A 22,049-nucleotide genomic window follows, 5' to 3' on the forward strand; every position below is an offset into this window, starting at 1 on the left:
CCTCTCACTATCGCGGCCTCTCTTGTTGCGGAGCACAGGCTCCAGATGCGCAGGCTCAGCAATTGTGGCTCACGGGGCCAGTTACTCCGGGGTATGTGGGATTCCCCCAGACCAGGGCTTGAACCCGTGTCCCCTGCATTGGCAGGCAGATTCTCAACCACTGCGCCACCAGGGAATCCCATAAATCACTTTTTCTTGCTGTGTCAGGATTCACTTTTTCTTTGGCTTTTGACAGTTTAACTAGGATGTGTCTCTCTTTTGGTTATGATGTATCATATTTTGGAGTTTGTTGAGCTAATGATTAGAAAGCTATTTCCTTAAATAACTTATACCAGTAAGTTTCGCAGCCTTTTGCCAAGGGGCTCTGTGTGTGTGTGTGTGTGTTCAGGGGTGCCTTCAGCAACCTGATAAGCAGATTGCAGCACTTTCTTAGCCTTCATTTCCTGCTTGCTCAGAGGCTCAAGGTTAGCAAAAGGTGAAGGATTAAGACCTTCTCAGGTATTTCCTTGGCTTTCACATGTGTATGGCCTTCTCTATGCCCAGGAATATGTTGGAGCTTTCCAAGACTCCTGTGTACATCTCATTCCTCAGGTTTTCCTTTTAAGTTTTTTGGTCACATTCTTGTTTGTTCCAAGTGGTATTGCCATCTTAGGCAGCTGAGAATTTAAACAATTGCCACTGATTTTTTTTTGTTTGTTTTTTTAAAACAAATGTACTAGAGATAAGGCTGTTCCCCCTGAGGGAGCTCTGAATGAGGCCAAATAAAACAACTGCTGAGAATGGGCCTTTTCTAGGGAGGTGCCATTTAGGTCAAATAGTAACAATTCTCTAGAAATGGTGCTTTTTGGAGAGTTCCAATCCCAGTTTACCTCCCATCCCAGCCCCTAGAGATTGCTGAATTTCACAGCTATTGTACTTGTAAAGCTTTTGTTTTTCAAGCCAACACAGAGCTAGGAAGATAGGCAGGGAAATAGAATAAATTAAAATGTCACAGAGTTTGTTCTTCTCATGAGATTCAGCTGGTTTTTTTCAGTAAGTGCTCTTCAGCTGTTGCAAGCGATTCCAGAGCTCTGAAAAAGTTTTGACAAATTTGCCAGTATTCTCAGAGCTTTTATGGAGGAGTGGATTTTTGAGATCTTTTATTCTGCCATTCTGTAAGTACTTCCTTCTTTTCCTTTTGTCATGGATTTTTTTTTAATTGCCTTATTTTTTAGAGCAGTTTTAGGTTTACAGAAATTTTGAGCAGAAAGTACAGGGAGTTCTCATATATTCCTTCACCACTTATGCACAGTTTCTCTATTACTAACATCTTGCATTAGTGTGGAATATTTGTTACAATTAATGAGTTAATGTTGATACATTATTATTAACTAAAATTCATAGTTTATATTAGGTTTCATTTTAAATGCCTTGAACCAATAAGTTGTGTGTACATTCTGTGGACTTTGACAAATGCATAATGATGTATATCTACCATTACTGTATCATACAGAATAATTCTACTGCCCTTGAAACCCCACATCCTCCATCTATTCATCCCTTTCTTCTCCTCCCTATCCCTACCCCCTGGCAACACTCCTGACAAGCACTGATCTTTTTACTGTCTCCATAGCTTTGCCTTTTAAACAGAATGCCATATAGTTGGAAACAGAATGTAGCCTTTTCAGATTGGCTGTTTTTAGCAATACGTGTTTAAGGTTCCTCTGTGTCTTTCCATGGCTTTATATCACTAAAGAACAGTGATTTCTTTTTACTAAATAAAAGTCCATTGTATGGATGAACTACAGTTTGTTTATACATTCACCTACTGAAGGACTTCTTGATTACTTCCAGATATAGCAATTATGAATAAAGCTGCTCTAAACATTTATGTGGGTAAGTTTTCAAGTCATTTTGGTAAATACCAAGAAGCACGATTGCAGGGTCATATAGTAAGGGTATGTTTAGTTTGGTAAGAAACTGCCGTGGCTGTACATTTTGCATTTCCTCCAGCAATGAGTGAGAGCTCCTGTTGATACACATCCTTGTCAGCATTTGGTGTTGTGTTGTGGATTTTAACTGTTCTAATAGGTGTGTAGTGACATCTCATTGTTGTTTTAATTTGCAATTCTCTAATCATATGATGTTGAGCATTTTTTCTTATACTTATTTGCCATCTGTGTATCTTCTTAGTGACATGTCTGTTTAGATCTTTTGCTTATTTTTAAATTGGGTTATCTGTTTTCTTATTGAATTTTAAGAGTTCTTTATATATTTTAGATACCAGTCCTTTATCAGATACATATTTTACAAATATTTTCTCCAGCCTGTGGTTTGCTTTTTCATTCTCCTAATGATGTTTTTCACAGAGCAGACGTTTTTAATTTTATGCAGTACAGCTAGTCAATCTTTTCTTTCATGTATTGTACTTTTTGTGTCATATCTAAAAACTTATTGCCAAGGTCACCTGGATTTTATTCGTTGTTATTTTGTAGTTTTACGTTTTACATTTAGGTCTTTGATCCATGTTTAGTTAATTTTTGTGGAAGGTGTGAATGTCTAATTGTTCTAGTACTATTTATTGAAAAATCTGTCCTCTCTCCTTTGAATTGCCATTGCTCCTTTACCATACATATGTATGGGTGTATTTTGGACCCTCTATTCTGTTCCACTGATCTGTTTTTTTGTACCACAGTCTTGATTACTGTCACTTGATAGAGTAAATCTGTAATTCAGATAGTGTCAGTATTCTGACTTTCTTCTTCAGTGTTGTATTGGTTATTCTGGGTCTTTTGCCTTTTCATATAAACTTTAGAATCATTTTGTTGCTACCCACAAAATAACTTGCTGGGATTTTAATTGAGATTATGTTGAATCTAGCATTAAAAAAATGTAACCAAGAAGTTAAAAATACATATGTTTAACTTTTAATATACAATTTTTATTAATGGTGAGAAAAGAAACAAAGGTTTTGTAAAGTCAAACTGTGACTCAGATTAGGAAATAAATAAGGAAGAAAAATCTCAACCTCTCTGTCTCTCTCTGTCTCTCATTACACACACACACACACACACACACACACAATCTCCATTCACCAGTCTAACCTATGAATCACAAATCTTAAGATTTGCACAAAAATCACACATCTTAATAATCAAGAAGCTCTGATAGTAGTGGTGAAGAATATAAATATATGGATAGAGCCATATAATTTGGGGAGATTACTTTAAAACTGCAATAAGTGATTATGTAGCAATGTGATTATTAGGTGTGTGGGTTGAATATCAGGTGCTGCTACTGTATATGGATTAAGTTTGAATCAGTTTTAAAAAAGCTTATTTCTTAAAAATTCCTTTTTGTAGTTATTCTGATCGTGTTGTTTTTCTTGTTGATTTTATTGCCTGTACTTAATAGAACAATGTTAAATAATGTTAATGATAGTGGGCATTTCATTCTTATGCTTCTGTAACCACTGAAATAATTTTTGCCTTCATCCATACCTGTATTGGTTCAATTCTTCATATCCACTAGCCGTCTTGGCCTATGATTGGCCACATAGGTTCTGCCTTTGCAAACACACTGCCAACCTTCCAGTGTTTTGCCCAAAGCAGCTTGGAGTCTTTTGTTGCTTTCATGATCTAATTTCCCTACTAGAAGTCCATGATTGTTAAAATTTGTACAAAAGTACAAATTTATGACTGTTAACCTAACATGAGGTATTTTTCCAGTAATTCCTTTTCTTTTTTTTAACATCTTTATTGGAGTATAATTGCTTTACAGTGGTGTGTTTGCTTCTGCTTTATAACAGAGTGAATCAGCTATACATATACATATATCCCCATATCCCCTCCCTCTTGTGTCTCCCTCCCACCCTCCCTATCCCACCCCTCTAGGTGGTCACAAAGCACTGAGCTGATCTCCCTGTGCTATGCGGCTGCTTTCCACTAGCTATCTGTTTTATATTTGGTAGAATATGTAAGTCCATGCCACTCTCTCACTTTGTCCCAGCTTACCCTTCCCCCTCCCCGTGTCCTCAAGTCCATTCTCTATGGCTGCATCTTTATTCCTGTCCTGCCCCCAGGTTCTTCAGAACCTTTTTTTTTTTTTTTAAGATTCCATATATATGTGTTAGCATACGCTATTTGTTTTTCTCTTTCTGACTTACTTCACTCTGTATGACAGACTCTAGGTCCATCCACCTCACTACAAATAACTCAAATTTCATTTCTTTTTATGGCTGAGTAATATTCCATTGTATATATGTGCCACATCTTTATCTATTCATCTGTCGATGGACACTTAGGTTGCTTCCCTGTCCTGGCTATTGTAAATAGAGCTGCAATGAACATTGTGGTACATGACTCTTTTTGAATTACGGTTTTCTCAGGGTATATTCCCAGTAGTGGGATTGCTGGGTCATATGGTAGTTCTATTTTTAGTTTTTTAAGGAACCTACATCCAGTAATTCCTCTTTTGTCTCATGTTTTTACCTCTCATTCTGTTTCACAGGTTCAGATTTTCCTATGTGAACTGCATCATCTCAGAATGTGAAATTTCAAAATCTTCATTATCTTTCATTATCTTATTTTGTTTCTTCTCCTGTTTTAACAGTGTCCTTTTATTTTCTGAAAATAACTTCCGTTATGTATTTGCTTTCTGTTTCATTTTTGTCTTCTTCTGCCTCTGAGCCTTCTCAATTATATTCATTTTTTCTAGCAACCTTAAAATGGCCCTCATTGAGATATTATGTTATTCCAGCTTATTGTCATATGGTTTAGCAACAAATATACACATAGATATAAAGCATTGTGTCAATATTTATCAATTGTTGAATCTAGGCGAGCGGTATATGGCATTATAGTATTCTTTTGACATTTATGTTAGAAAAAAATTTCAATATAGAGAAGTTAGAAATTATTGATAATAATAATATATGGTAATTGGTTTTTATTTAACAATTATTGTAAGTCAAGCACCATTCCAGGCATTCTAACATATATTATTACCTCATTTAATCCTTATACCAACCTAATGAGATAAATACTGTTATCCCCATTTTACAGCTCAGGAAAATGAAGCATAGATAAAGTGACTTGCCCTGTGTGTTATTTAGCTAGTGAGTGACAGAGCTGAGATTTGAGCTCAGATAATCTGTGCATTAATTGAATAATATAAAAATGAATAAGTCCCTGTTTTCAAGTTATCATCAAGTTAGAGGTGATATTTATGCAGATTTCTTTCACTTATGCTGTGAAAGAAGTTAAGCGTCATAAAACAGTTTTATCTAGTTAAGGGACATCAGGACTAGGAGAAGATGTAAGTTTAGTTTTGGGTCTCATGGTGGAGGTATTTGAAATGCAGCCTAAGGCATATGAACTTTATTTGGTAGGCACTGGACAACACTGAGAACTAAAGAAACTATGACCCGAAGATATTAAGTTTTTTTTGTTGTTTTTGCGGTACGCGGGCCTCTCACCGCTGCGGCCTCTCCCGTTGCGGAGCACAGGCTCCAGACGCGCAGGCTCAGCGGCCATCTCTCACGGGCCCCGCCTCTCCGCGGCATGTGGGATCCTCCCGGACCGGGGCACGAACCCGCGTCCCCTGTATCGGCAGGCGGACTCTCAACCACTGCGCCACCAGGGAAGCCCGATATTAAGTATTTTTAATAGCTAGTTACTGTCAGCCAAGATATAAACTTCAATCCTAGGCCAGAGCTGTCTCTTTTATACTATTGTGGCTTTTCTAGATGCCAGTTCTTTGTCCCCATATTCAGTTAGTGATCAAGCCCTGTTGACACTTCCTTTGAAATGTTTTTAATTCGTTAGTCCCTTGTATGTGGTTCATATTTATGCCTAAACCTAATATAAGCCATTATTGTATTCCTGATTCTCATGCTGTAGACTACAGACCAGTTTTCTTCAGTCTCTTCCCTCTCTGCTTTTTCTCTTACTTACCTGGTAAAATAAAAAGTAATTTTAATTTGATTATTATCAGGAACTTTTTTAACATGACTGCTTACAGATTATAATTTTAAAGTAGTGCTTTTTCATGTCACAGCTAAAGAATTTTAGAATCTCAGAGATGGAAGCTTAAAAAGAAAAACCAACCTAGTGGTTAAAATTCATACTTGTTACTCATTCAATAAAAACAACAACAAAAATAAACAAACAAAAAGTCGTTTCTGACAGAAAAAAGAAGACACAGTCTGTGTCTTCATGGAGTTTGTCATTCGGCATGGATTGCAAATGAATGCAATGTATTGTGGCAAGTACTGTGATGGAGTCCAGCAGAAGGCTCTATAAGGACACCTGTGGAAGTACCAAGTGCTGTTTTAGGGGATTAAGGAAGCTTTCCCTGAGGAAGAGCTAACTAATTTAAATTGAAGAGGAGTTTTCATTCTCCAGATCAAGTGTGCAGCGGAGGGCAGAATGGGTAGATTGGCCAAGAGTACAGAGAGGTTGAGGACATGGGTTTGGAGATGAGGGCGATTGTCGTGTGCTTTGGCAGTCTCAGGAAATTGCCTATGGATTAAGAAGTCAGTCTGAGGGAGGCAGGTATATTGAGGGATGAAGTTGAAGAATAAATTGTATTCAGGCTGTCTGTAGTCTCATAAGCCATGTATAAGAGTCTCCTTGTCCCTGAAAAACATGCACTTTTGTGCCATTTATTTTCATTTTCTTTTTCTAGAAAACTTTACCTTTCATTTCAGTCCAACTCAAACCTCACACTTTATAGTTCATCCCAGCTTCTTTCCTACCCAAGAAAATTTCCCAAAGTATGTCAGCTTTTTCTCCAAAACCATAACTCTTGTCTCTACTATTCATTTGCCAGGTGGTTCTATCTTTTTGTCTTACTATTTAAAAATTTTTTCATCACTTTGTGTATAGCTTCTCTATTCAGTTATGGATGATAAATTCTTACTAATAATTGATCAGTACTTGAAATTCAATAATTCAACTATATTTTGAATCTGTAAAAATAAAACAAAGTAAAGAAATTCTTATCTATGGATCAGCAATTTAAAGGTTCTTAAAAATCTCTTCTTTGGTTAAAAGAAAAATCAGGCCTGAAATCAAGTATGAGAAGTAGCTTCAGAGAAAAATAATCTTATGAAAACCAAGCTCATATTGAATATTTGAGAATTTAGAGATTTGGGAATATTTGTTAAAAGCTAGAAAATTTAATAGAAACTGTATTTCTACTTTTGAAATTTAATGCATCCATGAATTTAACTTTAATCCTAATAAGTTAATGTAGCCGTTATATTGGAGAGAATACTTTTTCAATGTATTACTTTAAATGTTGAGATTTCACACATATAACAAGCTATTGTCTTAAAAACCACCTGGAATTATGTGTAATGTGAATGCAGTAATTTTTAAATTGCTATAGCTATGACTTCCGGTTAAAACATTGTGTTTTTCACATCCGTGAAACACATTATCCCTAGTTGTGTTGTTTTTTTTCCCCTCTTATTCAGCACGTATGTTATTGCATGAAACTAAAGGGAAGCTTAAATTTTTTTAGAGTAGAATTTTTTTAAGACAGTTTAGGAAATATGTGGTATGTATAAGACTTTTGTGAAACCTTGTTTAATCTTTATTGGAAAAGATGGTTTATCAACAATGTAAAAACAAAAGAATAACAGTGTATCTGTCTTAACTGTCTGCTGGCACTTTGAGGACAAAGGAGTCCAGGGGTGTGTCCAAACTGGGAATTAATGAGGGTAGAATAGTGATGCAGCTAAAAAAGATGTGAAGTTTAAGAGGGTAATTAAAATTAGAAGCTAAAGATCAGACTATCAGTGCAGAAAAGTAAAATAAGTATAATTGTTTCCAGGCAAGGCCTTTCCTCAGAGGATTTTGTTCCTACTCTAGTTCCTAAGGAATAAGATTTACTTAACCAGTGTGTAAAATACACAAGAGGAGGGAGTGTAGATGATAATTGTGTTAATGACAACTAGGATTGATTGAACTTTTCAGTGGAAACAAATTCAGTATCTGAAGTGAGTAAAAGTCAAAGGTTTTGTGATAATGATAAATGATTTATAATAATCACTGTAATAATTTTATAACCTTTATTTCTTTCTGAAATTATATTGTATATGTTTTCCCTCCAACTCTTCCCCTGCCCTTCCAGAGGCTCTCCCTATAGAGAATCTCCTTTGGGCCATTTTGAAAGCTATGGAGGGACCCCCTTTTTCCAGGCTCAGAAGATGTTTGTAGATGTACCAGAAAATACAGTGATACTGGATGAGATGACCCTCCGGCACATGGTTCAGGATTGCACCGCTGTAAAAACTCAGTTACTCAAACTGAAACGGCTGCTGCATCAGGTTAGTATGTAGTGAACATTTTCAGCTCTGATATTTTGAATTGCAAAATGGATTGACTTTACTTTTTTTTTAAAGTATAGTTGAATTTCTAATGTCTACTTAGATTTGTGGAGAAATAATGGTTTAAATAGTACATAATAGGAACTTCTCTGAGAGGAAAAAAATGTGTGATTTTGCATGGTGGCCTCAATACAGCCCCCAGCATTTATGAGCTATGTGATATTTGGTAAACTCTCTGCTTGTTTCCTCGTTTTTATAGTACCTACATTGTAAGTTTGTTGAGAGAGTTAGAGTTAGTAGTTGTAAATTGAGTGATTTAATACCTGAAACATAGTAGGTGTTCAGTCCTCAGTGGCTGCTACTATAATTTCAGCTAAGTGAGAAATAAGGAATAGCAATTTACATAATCATATAATTTCACTTTTATTTGAAACCTTCAAGTTTAATCATCCCCAGTCTTTTCATTTTTTTTGGAGAAAAGCTAGATGATATGGTTGTCCAAAGACACATGGTGAGCTGATGGTAGAACCTGGCTTCTGATTCAATAGCACTTTCTTTGTCTGAACAGAGCACATACAGACAAAGTCCAATGCAAAGCAGAAAGCTAAGGAATAAAATACTAATTTTAAATTGGGAATATATTTTGTTTAGTTTTAAATCTATATTTGTATTTTGTAGACTGGGCAAGTTTAACTTAAAAGTATCGTTGAGAAAGAACAGTCTGGATTTTCTTCTCAGTTTACATTCTGAGTTACCTTCCTCAGGATTGTATATTCTAACTTCTTATGATCAGGGACCAAGTCTTAGAATTTCCGGTGGCCATCAAAACCATCTGGCGGCCATCAAAACCATCTAGCAGCCATCAAGATAGATACTCAGTAAAGGCTATTTGAAGTGAACTGTGGCTCCTCTGTTAGTAACTACAATTAGTGTGAATATCCTGTTAGTCATGTAAATTGTTTTATATTACTCGATTGTGGATTCTCTGGACTATTCTCCATTCTTTCTTTCTTTCTTTCTTTCTTTTTTGCTTGGTTCTTTTTTTTAAAAAAAGTTATTTATTTATATTTTTGGCTGTGTTGGGTCTTTGTTGCTGCGTGCGGGTTTTCTTTAGTTGCAGTGAGCGGGGGTTACTCTTTGTTGCGGTGTGCGGGCCTCATTGCGGTGGCTTCTCTTGTTGCGCAGCATGGACTATAGGCGTGCGGGCTTCAGCAGTTGTGGCTTACAGGCTCTATAGTGCAGGCTCAGTAGTTGTGGTGCATGGGCTTACTTGCTCCACAGTATGTGGGATCCTCCTGGATCAGGGATCAAACCGTGTCCCCTGCGCCAACAGGCGGAATTTTAACCACTGTGCCACCAGGGAAGTCCCTATTCTTCTCCATTCAAAAAGGTAGATATTTAACTACCTTTTGAAAAGACACTTTTCTGTGCTAAGGCCGGGAGCAAGAAAGTGGAGGATCCTTTTCGGATCTGAGGTTCTTGTACTCCTCTCGAGGCAGAAAGAGATTCAGTGATTGAAACACACAGACATAAAGCTTACAACTTAGGTTAACTGTAACTAGGATATAGATTCTCTTCGTAGTATTTCTCTTCTTGCTGGTTCTGGGAGAAGATTTTCTGTTAGGAGCTTCAGAGACAAAGGAAAGAGAAGGTAGAAAAGGTGGTAAATAGCTAAAATATGTTAAATATCTACTTGGAGTTAGTCATTGTACTAGCTTTACCACATAGCCTCTTTTGTGTCTGGGTGTATTGCCCTGAAACATGAAGCATGATTGAATATCATCTAATTAAGACCAGGCCACCTCTAATAATGAGTAAAGTAGCATAATTCAGGAAAGAATAGGTGAATTGGTAACCAACCATAGATACCATAAAAATAGAAGACTGTTCTTTGAGACACTTTATGAAAAACTGTGAATATCTTAATGGCTCTTTTCTGTCATTATGGCCTCTGAAATTTTAGATAGTACACATTGATCAGATTGACTTTATCCTTTGTTCACGCAGTGAAAACAAATTATGAGAAGAAAATTGTCTTTTTAAGACATCTTTAAAGTTTCCCAAAATGCTAATAGAAGATAAAAGCTAAATTAGTCCAATATTTTGTATAATTGCCTCTTTTATTTTTTGGCTGCATTGGGTCTTTGTTGCTGTGCATGGGCTTCCTCTAGTTGCAGTGAGCGGGGGCTACTCCTCATGGCGGTGTGCAGGCTTCTCGTTGCGGTGGCTTCTCTTTGGTGTGGGGCACAGGCTCTAGGCGCATGGGCTTCAGCAGTTGTGGCTCGCGGGCTCCATAGCGCAGGCTCAGCAGCTGTGGCACATGGGCTTAGTTGCGCCGCGGCATGTGGGATCTTCCTGGGCCAGGACTTGAACCCGTGTCCCCTGCATTGGCAGGTGGATTCTCAACCACTGCGCCACCAGGAAAGTCCAATTCCCTCTTAAAGTTACTAAATTTTAATTTAGTAACATTAAAATTTAATGTTACTAAATTTTAAAAACTTCAGTGTAATACATATACATGGCTTAAAAAAATCACATAGTATAGAGAGGCTTAATGAAAAAACAGTATTTCTGTCCCTCTCCCCACTTCAGTCAGCCTTTTCTAATCTGAACAGGTTACTATCTGAAGCTTCTTTAGAACTATCATACAGGGACTTCTTTTGTCATATTCTGGGATTTCAACCGTTATATCCTGGATAACATATCTTCTTTTTTCTTAGCTTACTCCCTTATTTAGCTGGAGTATATCCTTAATTTACTTCCTAAGAGAGGGCAAATGGGTGGGAAATTTTTTAAAATTAATGTGTCACTGAAAATCTCTTTTTATCTACTCTCACATTTAATTGATACTAATAGTTTGGCAGGGATGGAGTAGTTTGGCTGGGATAGAAGTGAGTTTTTCCTTAGAAATTTGAAGGCATTGCTTTTCTAAGATCCAGTTTAGCCACTGAGAAAAGTCTACTACATTCTAATCCATTTTACATTTTGTTTTGTCTGTTTTTAGTCTCTCTGGGAGATTTTTAGTCTTTTATTTATGGCATTCTGCGGTTTCACAGTGATATCCTGGGATTTTTTTGTTTGTTTGTTTTCCACTTAATGTATGGGTAATTAGTGAGCTTTTGAAGATTCATGTAGTGTGAAATTTTCTTCAGTCATTTCTATGATTATTTTCTTTACCCTGTTTTCTGTTTCTTTCTGGAATTCTTGGTAGTCAAAACTAGAACTTACGAATTTTCAGTCTTTTTTCTTGCATATATTCCTTTTCTTTGAGTTTGATTATGTTTCTGGTATATTTCCTCAACTTCATATTCCAGCTCCCTGTTTCTGTTGAATTATCTTGGCAATTGTATTTCCAGTTTCCAAGAACTCTTTATTGTATACCTTTCCTTATTCATATCCCAGTTCTTATTTTGTCAGTAAACTATATTAAGTAGCTTGTTTCTGTTCTTTTTTAAGATTTCTCAGGTTCCCTACATTATTATCTCTTTCTAAATGGTCATTTTGTTCTTTGTGTTTATTTTAGTTTCTCTTTTGGAATATTTCTTTAGATGTCTAATGATTCTTTGTTGTTTATTAATATTTAAGAGTGAGGGGGGAAAAAGTTGGTTCAGGACTCTTTATACATGGGCTGGGCTTGTCAACTGGCTGGCTTCATTTCACAGTGATGGATGGATGTCAGTGGACCCTCAGTACTTCCTAAGTGGAGGATTTTTCCTTCTGAGGTTTTGCTACAGTTTCTACAGAGAAGAAACCTCTGATTTTTTTATTTTGCTTGGAGTAGAGGTAGAAGTCACCTTTGCATTTTGTAGACTTCCCTTTAGTATCTATTACCAGTCTGAAGGAATTGCTTTTGTGTTAGTCTGGGTTCTCCAGAGAAAAAAGAACCAATAGTGTGTGTGTGTGTGTGTGTGTGTGTATTTATCTATCTACATGCACACACACATGTAATATATGAAGAGGTTTATTATAAGGATTTGGCCCACATAATTATAGAGGCTGAGAAATCCCAAGATCTGTAGTTGTTAGGCTGGAAACCCAGGAGACTGATGATAAAGTTCTAGACTGATTCTGAAGACCTAAGAACCAGGAGAGTCAATGGTGTAAGTTCAGAATCCAAAAGCCAGTGTCCCAGCTCAAAGACAGTCAGATGGAGAGAATGTGAATTCTCCCTCACTCCACCTTTTCTTATACTCAGTCCCTTAGCAGATTGGATAAGGCCCACCCACATTCGGGAGGCATTCTTTAAGTCCACATTGATGGTAGTTTTGGCAGAAGCATTGCAAGTGTGGGAAATGAATCATATCCAGAGTAAGGACAATAAGGACAAAACACTGCTTCCGTAATGGAAGTGGTCCAGTGTAATCAACCTGCTACCAGATAGCTGGCCGATCATCCAGGGGATGGTGCCATATCAGGGGCTCAGTGTTGATCTCTGCTGCTGGCAGGTAAGGCACTAAGCAGTGACTGTAGCCAGGTGGGCCGTGTTGCTGAGTCCATGCATAATCTCCATCCCTGCCACTGTGGCTGTTTTGTTCATGAGCCTATTGGATGATAATAGGGGTGGCTGGGAAAGAGGCTGACTGGTATCCACAGAATGGGTCATCCTATCCACTTGATTATTAAAATCCTCCTCTACTGAGGTCACCCTTTGGTGAGCATTTACATGAGACACAAATACCTTCATATTTTTTGCCTATTCAGAGATGTCTATCCACATATATATCTTCCCCATATTTCCTTGTCACCAATTTTTCACTCATATTCCTTCCAACTCCTGACCTGTCAAACCATTGGTCGCAGCCCATGAATTGGTATATAACTGTACCATTTTTCCTTCTAAGCAAAGTGAACAACTAGATTTACTGCTTGAAGTTGCCCACTGGGAGGATTTTCCTTTACCACTGTCTTTCTGGGATGTCCCAGAAAGGGACTGTAGTGTTGTAGCTGTCCACTTTCAGCTGTTGTCTGCATGTTGTACAGAACTGTCTGTAGACTAGACCTGAGTCTTCTCTTCCTCTATCAACTGGTTATAGGGAATTCCCCATGAGGCCATAGTACAGGCTGAGAGAGAAAGGCTGTAGCAGGAGTAGGGATCATGGGCGTTTGGGCCACTTTTTCATGTAACTTACTTGTATCATCCGGGTCTGCTTGGGACTGATCACATGTATACCACTTCCATTTGATGATGGAATATTGCTGTACACACGCAACTTCATGGCTTTGTGTGTCAGATGATACTAGTTCATGATGGGCAGCTCAGGTAGCATGGTAACTTGGTGGCTCAAGGTTAAACATTTAGTCACTGTTGAGATCCAGTAGCAGAACAAGAGCTGTTTCTCAAAAGGAGAGTAGTTATTTGCAGAGGATGGATGGATTTTGCCCCACAATCCTAAGGGCCTACAGTGAGAGTCACCAGTGGAGGCCTGCTAAAGTCTCCAAACAGCATCCATATCTGCTACTGTCACTTCAATACCAGGGGATCGGCTGGATCGTGTGACCCAAGTGGCAGAGCAGCTTGCACAGCAGCCTGGACCTGTTGCAGAGTCTTCTGGGCCCTACTCAAAACTAGCAGCTATTCCAGTCACTTGGTAAATGAGCTGAAATAACACATCCAAATGAAGAATATATTGTATTCAAAATCCAAAGAGGTCCACTAGACATTGTACATCTTTTTTTTGGTTGTAAGAAGATCCAGATTCAACAGCTTATACTTTACCTTAGAAGGGATATCTTGACATGCCCATGGTCCCCACTCCTGCTACACTGCCTTCTTTCTCTACCAGCAGTTGTTTATATTCCTTTTGTGTTTCTGGTAGTAACGGTAAATTGATGATTAGCAGTGCTATTCAAAGTAACTTGTACATGAAGTTTCTGTTCCTGGTCCACTAGAGTTAAAGTAGCTCTTACCAGAATAGACATCAACACATTTCATCCTTCTTCCACAAATTCTTGCTACCAGGGAAAAAAATTGAGCCAAATTAAACAGTATGTTTACTGACTACTTGATTTATATTCTGGTCCAAGCTTTTTACTGTGTCATAGACAGGAAACAGTTTGTGGACCAGAACTGTTCTGCAAATCAAACTGTGAATAACACTGGTGTAAGATACTGTCCTTACCTGTAAAAGAGACATGAAGGGAATGAAAAAGATGTGCAACCAAATGTTATATCAGAGGTATATTTATGTAGTGTGCAATAGAGAAAATGCCCTGGGAATGGAGATGAAGAGATTCACCGTATGCCATTTTAGAGACATTGATATTTTGCTTCCTGAAAATTGAGTGTATCAGGTGAAGAATTCTGGGGAGATCAGTGGAGTTGGCACGTGCAAAGGCATAAGTTCTTAGGAGCTGCATTGACTGAGGGAAAACCCACAAGTACTAAGATACTCAACAAGGAGAAAACCAGAAAAATCAGGGCTCACTTGGTACACTTTGAGGTGACTATTAATACAACTTTTTACTCTAAAAAAGTTTATTAATGGGAAATCATTAAGCACTTACGCTGCATTTATAGTAGGATATATATTTCAGTAACTAAAGAGATCCTTCATGAAAGATAATTCATCTCTGCTGAAGAGTGCCAGCAAATGAATGTAGAACGTGTGATACAATTAGAGAAACATCATTTTACAAACCCTAATTAAATTCCGTAAATGAAATTTATGCCGAGATTATTATTGTTACAACCATTAGGTGAAAGAGTGATGCTTTCCCAGACAGTTCATATAGTGCCAAAGTAACGTTGTATAACTTACTTTATGGTTGCAAGAGAAAAACACATAAGTGTTCATTGGAGAGATCAAATTGCCATCACCCCAATCCAGTGATTAGTTTTCCCATCACTACTGAGTTGCGTTAACCAGATAGTGTGTATCTTCTCATGTGATACACAGAATTATGTTTAATATATTCTAGGCAAAAATATTTAATTTTAATTCCTCAAGTCATTATTTACAGCTTCCTTTTTATAGGAGAAACAAATGATAGAAGATTAAGAAAGGAAGGAACCAAAGAAATTCAAATGGTTGAAAATTCTGTAGGAGAGATAGTGACGTCACTTCAGCTTATTAGTGTCCTAAAAATTTAGTACAGGGAGGTGACAGTGCTACCTTAAAAGGAATTTAAGAGACAGCTAGATGCAATGTGAAATTATGAATTGGATACTGGTTGGACAGATAACTATAGAGGACATTTTGGGTCAGTTGGAGAAATTTGACTATGGCCTATGTATTAGATGAGGTGGAATTTTACTGAAATGGAAAGATTGTTGACTGAAGAAAAGCAGGTTATAAAACAGTATGTGCATTATGATCATATATCTTTATCTCTATATATCTGTACACCTATATCTCCAGAAGGATATGCACTAAGGCGGTAAGTGATGATACCTGGGTGGTGAAAATGTGATCTTTTTTTTTAAATTTACATTTTCTAATTCCTGATTTTCTACAATATATATTTACTGTTTTGGAAAAAAAAAAGGCTATTGAAAAAGTATGTGTCCTACTTAAAGATTAGTTATAAATTGGATATGGTTAAAATGTAGAGTATTAGGGAAGAGGCAGGAATGATAAATAGGCTTAGGGCAGATTGTAAAGGGTCTGTGTACCGCAGAAGGAGCTTGGGCATTATTCTGTAGGCAGTAATAAGCTGGGATTAGTGACATGGCCAAATTGGTATTTTAAAAATATTACTTGAAGGGATCTGTGGAAAATGAATAGCAGAGAGAGTGACTTAACTCATAATATTTAGGTGGCTGTTGAGGACATCCAGGTTTTAGCTTAAAGTTTTTAAAAAGTTTTCTCTTTCCTGTATGTCTTACAGAGTTGTATGTAAAAATTTTATATAGTGGTCATACATTTCATACTGGGCATTCTTCTAGGTTCTGTAATGTATATTATCTCTAGTTCTTGAAAAGTGGGTGATATTGGTTTCATCTCACAGTTGAAGAAGTTGAGACTCAGAGAGCTAATTATTGATAAAACCGGAGTTTTTACCCCAGTCTATATGGACTCCAAGGCCTGCTGCACACAGTGGCATTCTAGGAGATACCCTGGGGTACAACAGGAAGAGGAGAGTGTGACGGCAGCCTCTAGCACTCTCCTCACCATCGCCTTGCATCCCTTCAGCCAAACCCAGAACAATGGTTTATTAAATAGGCCTCTGTATTTAAGAGTTCACTTGAACAGAGTTCTCAGTGCACACAAATAAAATTTAACAATTGTAAACAATTGTGTTTAGTCTTGATCTATTTTTTGTTTTTGTTAATGCAACTCAAGGGTACTTCACAATTTAAACAGCGCCTTTGTGAACTTTATTTTCTTTCTCAGTAACTGTGGGATAGGGAGGATGGCAGTGATCCTATTTTAATGGTCAGAAAACTGAGACTCCCAGATCTATTGTGTTTCTCAAGGTCACCTGGTTGCATACTAATGCAGAATGTATTTTAAACCCAAGGCTTTTGAAATATTTTAGCATAATACTTCTCATATTGTATTACCTAATTTAGAGAATTTTAAATAAGAATTTTTGATCCTGATCTGAAGACAAGGGCACATACAGAATAAAAAAATTTTTAGTGGTGTCTTATTTCCTTACTTTAATTCTGTACTTCCTGTTTCAACCACTTGAAGCATAATATGTGCATAGAGAAGGGTACAATTCATAAATGTCTATCTCAGTCAGTTTTCACAAACTGAAAATACCCATGGACTCAGCACCCAGCAAGAAAAAGAACATTACCAGGACCCCAGAACAGAAGCCTCTTTCAGTCATTAACCTGCATTTCTAGTGGTGACTATCTTGATTTCTGAAAACGTAGATGAGTTTGCCTGTGTTTGAACTTTACATAAATGAAGGGAATGTATTATATTTCCTTTTTGTGTGTGGCTCCTTTTGCTCAATATTATATTTGTGAATTATTTCATTTTTTTCATTTGTTCTTATTGCTATAGAGTATTACATGATGTGAATATACCGCAATTTATTTCATTTGTTCTACAGTTGATAGGCACTTAGGCAGTTTTTGGCTATTATGAATAGAGCTGCTACATTATTCTGGTATATGTCTTTTGGTGAACATACGTGTGCATTTTTGTTTGGTATATACCTGTGAGTGGAATCAGCTTTAGTAGATACTGTAAAACGGCTTTCCATCCATTTTCTTCACTCTCATTTCATTATTTTTCCTGTATGCTTTTATCGTATTATCACATTGAGCATCTCTTTTGACCTTGGAGTGAGAAATGAAATATCTAAGGTGGAGTAATGGGAAGAATATGATGGTATCTTTTTCTGACATTTTTCTTTGGGATTGCAAAATATTTGATCCTGATGATTCATACCCTGTCTACCTTTTTTTGGGGATAAAAATAAAGAGGTATATAGTAGTGTTTTATGAACTGTCAAGTATGATATACAAATGTTTTGTTTTATTATTTCCTCTCAGCTCCAGTGTTGAGAATAAAGCCAGTAACTTGTCCCTCACATAATTCTCTTGTCTGTCTGCCTGTCTCTGCCTCTGACTCTTTCTCTCTGTTCCTGTGTCTCTATCTCTCTGTCTCTGTATGGGGGGGAGTGGATGCATGGGTGCAGTGGCAGGTGGATGAAATATTTACAGCAGCAGCATCCTGGGAGGGTGCACTAAGAGTTGAGGAGCTGCTGAATGATTGCCACTTGGTGGCAGAGAACTATAGAAAAGTCAGGGAACTTATGCTTCTCTATCCCCAGACTTTTCTCTTCATTCCAGGAGAAATAAGTTTATGAAATATACATAAAAAGAGCATATACAACATAAGGGTACACCTTAATGAATAATGTGAAACAGGTTTGTACTCACCACCCAGGTTAAGGAACGAGACATTAGGAAGCTCCCTATGTGATCCTTCCTGATTGTAGTGCCTTCCCTTTCCAGAATCTAGTATTTCCCTTGCTTTTTCTGTTAATTTTTAACTGTCTCTGTTGGTGTCCTCATGAATATTATTTTTGCCTCTTTTAGAACTTTATATAAATGAAATTATACTGTAAGTATTTCTCTGTGAATTGCTTCTACCATTCAGCATTTTCTTTAAGGTTCTTTCATATTTACGTTTAGTTCTGCTTCATTAATTTTCATTTTTGCACTGTCTCTGTGAACAATTTCTTTTTCCATTTTATTCCTGATGTCCATTTTGTTTCCAGTTTTTTGTTTTTTTTTTTGCCATGACAAATAATGTTGATATGAACTTTTCCTGGTATACTTGTGTGAAAATTCTTCTGGAGTAACTAACTAGGAGTGGAATTTCTGAATCATGGGGCATAGAAATATTCCACCCTACAAATACCAAACTATTTTCCAAAATTGTTCAATCTGTTTCACTCCCTTCAAGTAATAGATGCTTTTTCTTCCATTGTTCTACATCTGAGCAACACTTCGTATTATCACACTTCTTAATTTTTGTCATGTGATGGGAATCTAGTGATATTTAGTTGTGGCTTTATTCTGCATTTCAAAATCAGGAAATCAACATTGACACATTACTACCATTTAATCCTTAGAGCCGGTTCACCATTTGTCCTGGTAGTGTCCTTTATAGCAGAAGCAGAAAGATCCAGTTTAGAATTACACATTGCTTTTAGCTGTCATGTTTCTGTAGATGTCTTTGAACTGTAGTACTTCCTCAGTTTTCTCTTGACTTTGATGACCTTAATATACTTACTCTTTTGACCAATTCTCTTGATTATAACCAACTTCTCACCACCTGTCCTGTGCAGTTGCCCTCCTCATCCCTCTAAGATTCTGAATCCCCATGCCTGGCTGCTCACCTGTGTACACCTTCCTCACCCTACTTGGGCTCTGACTCCTTGTCAGCCCCATGGGTTCTGACACCCCACACCAGTCTCCTCCTCCTGTGGATGCCTCTTCACTCTGCTTGGGCTTGATGCCACGTGTCAGTTGATGTCTGCACGTGGATGCCCTCTTAGCCCTCCTTGGGTCTGACACCTGGCACTGGGTCTTTTCCTGCCTAAGTGCCCTATTCATGCTGCTTGAGTTCTGGTAGCCCTCTCCAGGCCCTCCTGTGGGAGTACACCCACCCCACTCAGCTTAGACTCTGACAGCCCAGACCAGGCTGCCCCTGTGTGCATGCACCCTCCTCATTCTATTCAGGTTTGACACTGGAATCTTTCTTCCCCCATCCTTTCTGTGGATGCCCTTTTTACTCCTTTGAGCTCTGACTTGCCTTGGTAAGCTGACCCCCTGCAGGGACATGTTTCTCAACCCATTTAGACTCTGAAACCCTATGCTGGGCTGTCGTTTTGGGTGGAGACTTATCTTTTGTTGTCTCACCTGATGGCTTATTCAGGAAGATAAAGGAAAGTGAGGAGGAAGAGGAAGCAAATTTTTAAAAATTTATTGACTTTATCAAGGTAGAATTTGCATTCAAGTAAAGTGTACCCATTTTAAGTATGCAGCTGGAGTTTTGATGCATAGACATAGTTGTGAAACCCCCAGCCCCACCATCAAGGTATAGAACACTGCTGTTGCTGCTGATGTCCCTTTGGAGTCAGTCTTCTCTCAAACCTGGCCCAGACAGCCATTGCTCTGCTTTCTGTTACTAAAGCTTTGTCCTTTCTAGAATTTCATCTACAAGCTTTGTCTTCTTCTAGACCATCCAATGTGTGCTTCTTTTTGTTGCTGGATTTTTTTACTCACCATAATGGCTTTGATACTCATCTGTGTTTTCAGTACATTCCTTTTTATTGTTGAATAGCATTCCATTATACATGTATGTACCACAATTTTATTTTTATCCATTTACCCATTGATAGATATTTGAGTTGTTTTTAGTTGTGGGTTAATTGGGGTAATGTCGAATCTCTAGAATAATGATGAAAGTTAATAATAATATATGTATTCAAAAAATTAGAATTTGAATTTAGGCCATTTTCCCCACTTGTTTGTTGTGGATAAATTATCTTGGATAAATTAAATTACTTAAATTTCCTATGCCTAGACTTCCTCATAAAAGAAATAGAGATTATAATAGCTCCTATCTCAGGACTGTTATAAAGCATGAGGAAATTCAGATAAAGTGCTAAGCATAGTGTCTGATGCATAGAAAGCAGTTAATAAGTAAGTGTTAGCTGTTATTTTACTGACGATAGAAACATCAACAAAGGTAAAAATGTGAAAGTTTTTTAATTGCTTGCATTGCTTACAGTTTTATGTAGCTGCCCAAAAAGCTAATTCCATTTACTTTAGTATCCATGTATTGTTATTTCATCATTCAGTATACTTTATTAAGCACTTCTTGAGTATCAAGGATTGTGGTAGTAATGAAGATAAAAAGAAAGAAGACATAATCCTTTCCTATATCTAGTGCATTGTTCTTAAAACTACACATTACAAATGGTTAGTGGGTTTTGAAATAAATTTTGTCCATCATAACTAGACTTTTTTCCTAATAAAGTAGAATGATATAGAAACTATTAGGGGGCATCACGTACACATAAGGACAGATATTGTTTTGTGAAACTTGTTTTTAGTGTGATATTTGTATCTCTCTGTCTACCATCCATCTATCCATCCACCATCTTTTTTAGACACATGCGTGCAAACATACACACACATGCATGCACACATATTCAAGTATATATGTACATGGTTATGATGTAAAATGTATTCCTTATTGTGGGACATGGTCCAAAAAAAAAACCTGCTCCAACAGGTAAACAGTACTATACTCAAGACTTCAAGGATAATAAATCAAAGATTTAAATTGGAAATAATGAAATAACCACTGCATCAATAAAACATTAAATCATCAATAAATCTGAGAGATGTTTGTGATGTTTTATAAAGAACCCTGCAAAACTTTGTATAAAAGATTTAGATAAAATACCGATACTTATATTCTATAGGGAGGCTAAATATTATAAAAATTATCTTAATCCATGGATATTAATGTAGTAATCAAGACTACCTTATAGTCTAGGAGAACATACAAGTATTAAATAACTGTAAGAATGGTGTGTTGGCGTGTCACATTGACTTGACATCCAGGCTCCCTGGGATCAGTCTCCAGGTCCAACCCATGTAGGAATAGACTGGGCCATATGCAAGAACTTCTGGGGGACACACTGTACTGTTAGGGTCCATCCAGCTCCTAAACAGAGTTGCTAATTCCCCTGAAGCCGGATTTCATGGGAACTCCTTAGCCTTTCTCTCCGAGGCATTGCCAGGGAGTCTAGTCCATGAGAGGCACATGGCAGACCTCTCTCTCCCACGGTGGGGGTGTGAGGAGTGGGTGTTGGGTGGCTGGGAAGAACGATGTGTTTGAAAGAGCAAAGATAAGATACAATCTGAGTGTGTGATTGGAGCCCGTAGTTCTTCCTGGTACTATTGGTAGATGTAATACAATTTCAGCCAAAATCACAACAGTTTTATTCTGGGGATTAATCAAAATGACTACAAAATTGTTAACACCAAAGTGTAAGATTTGTGTACATTAAGAAAGACAAAAAGAGAAGGAGGGAAAAACCCTTTAGAGCAGGTTATAATATTGACACAAATAGAAACATAGAGCAGTGGAAGAGAATAGAAAACCCAGAAATATGTGCTGAAGTATGTACTAAAATCGGTTGGACACAGAAGGGTTTTGAAATAAATGTTGAGAAAAACTCAGTAGTATAGAAGGAATTATTTAATTTCTTGTTTTATATTATAGTAAACTCAGGTGGTTTGAAGAGTTAA

General features: G+C 37.2%; 1 protein-coding gene across 9 annotated transcripts in view; it reads left to right on the forward strand.

The window, feature by feature from the left end:
- The window catches only part of CCSER2 (coiled-coil serine rich protein 2), a 167,603-nt gene that overhangs the window by 97,068 nt on the left and 48,486 nt on the right, over positions 1-22,049 (forward strand). For all 9 annotated transcript variants that reach the window (XM_089897782.1, XM_089897786.1, XM_022562477.3 and 6 more), the window contains one exon: positions 8,119-8,314. In XM_089897782.1, the coding sequence (XP_089753908.1) occupies positions 8,119-8,314 (196 nt within the window). The remainder of the gene's footprint in view (positions 1-8,118; positions 8,315-22,049) is intronic.

The sequence above is a fragment of the Delphinapterus leucas genome, chromosome 16 (assembly GCF_059928025.1).
Source record: "Delphinapterus leucas isolate spDelLeu-1000000601 "Yukka" chromosome 16, BTC_Dleu_Yukka2, whole genome shotgun sequence".
NCBI classification, from domain to species: Eukaryota; Metazoa; Chordata; class Mammalia; order Artiodactyla; family Monodontidae; genus Delphinapterus; species Delphinapterus leucas.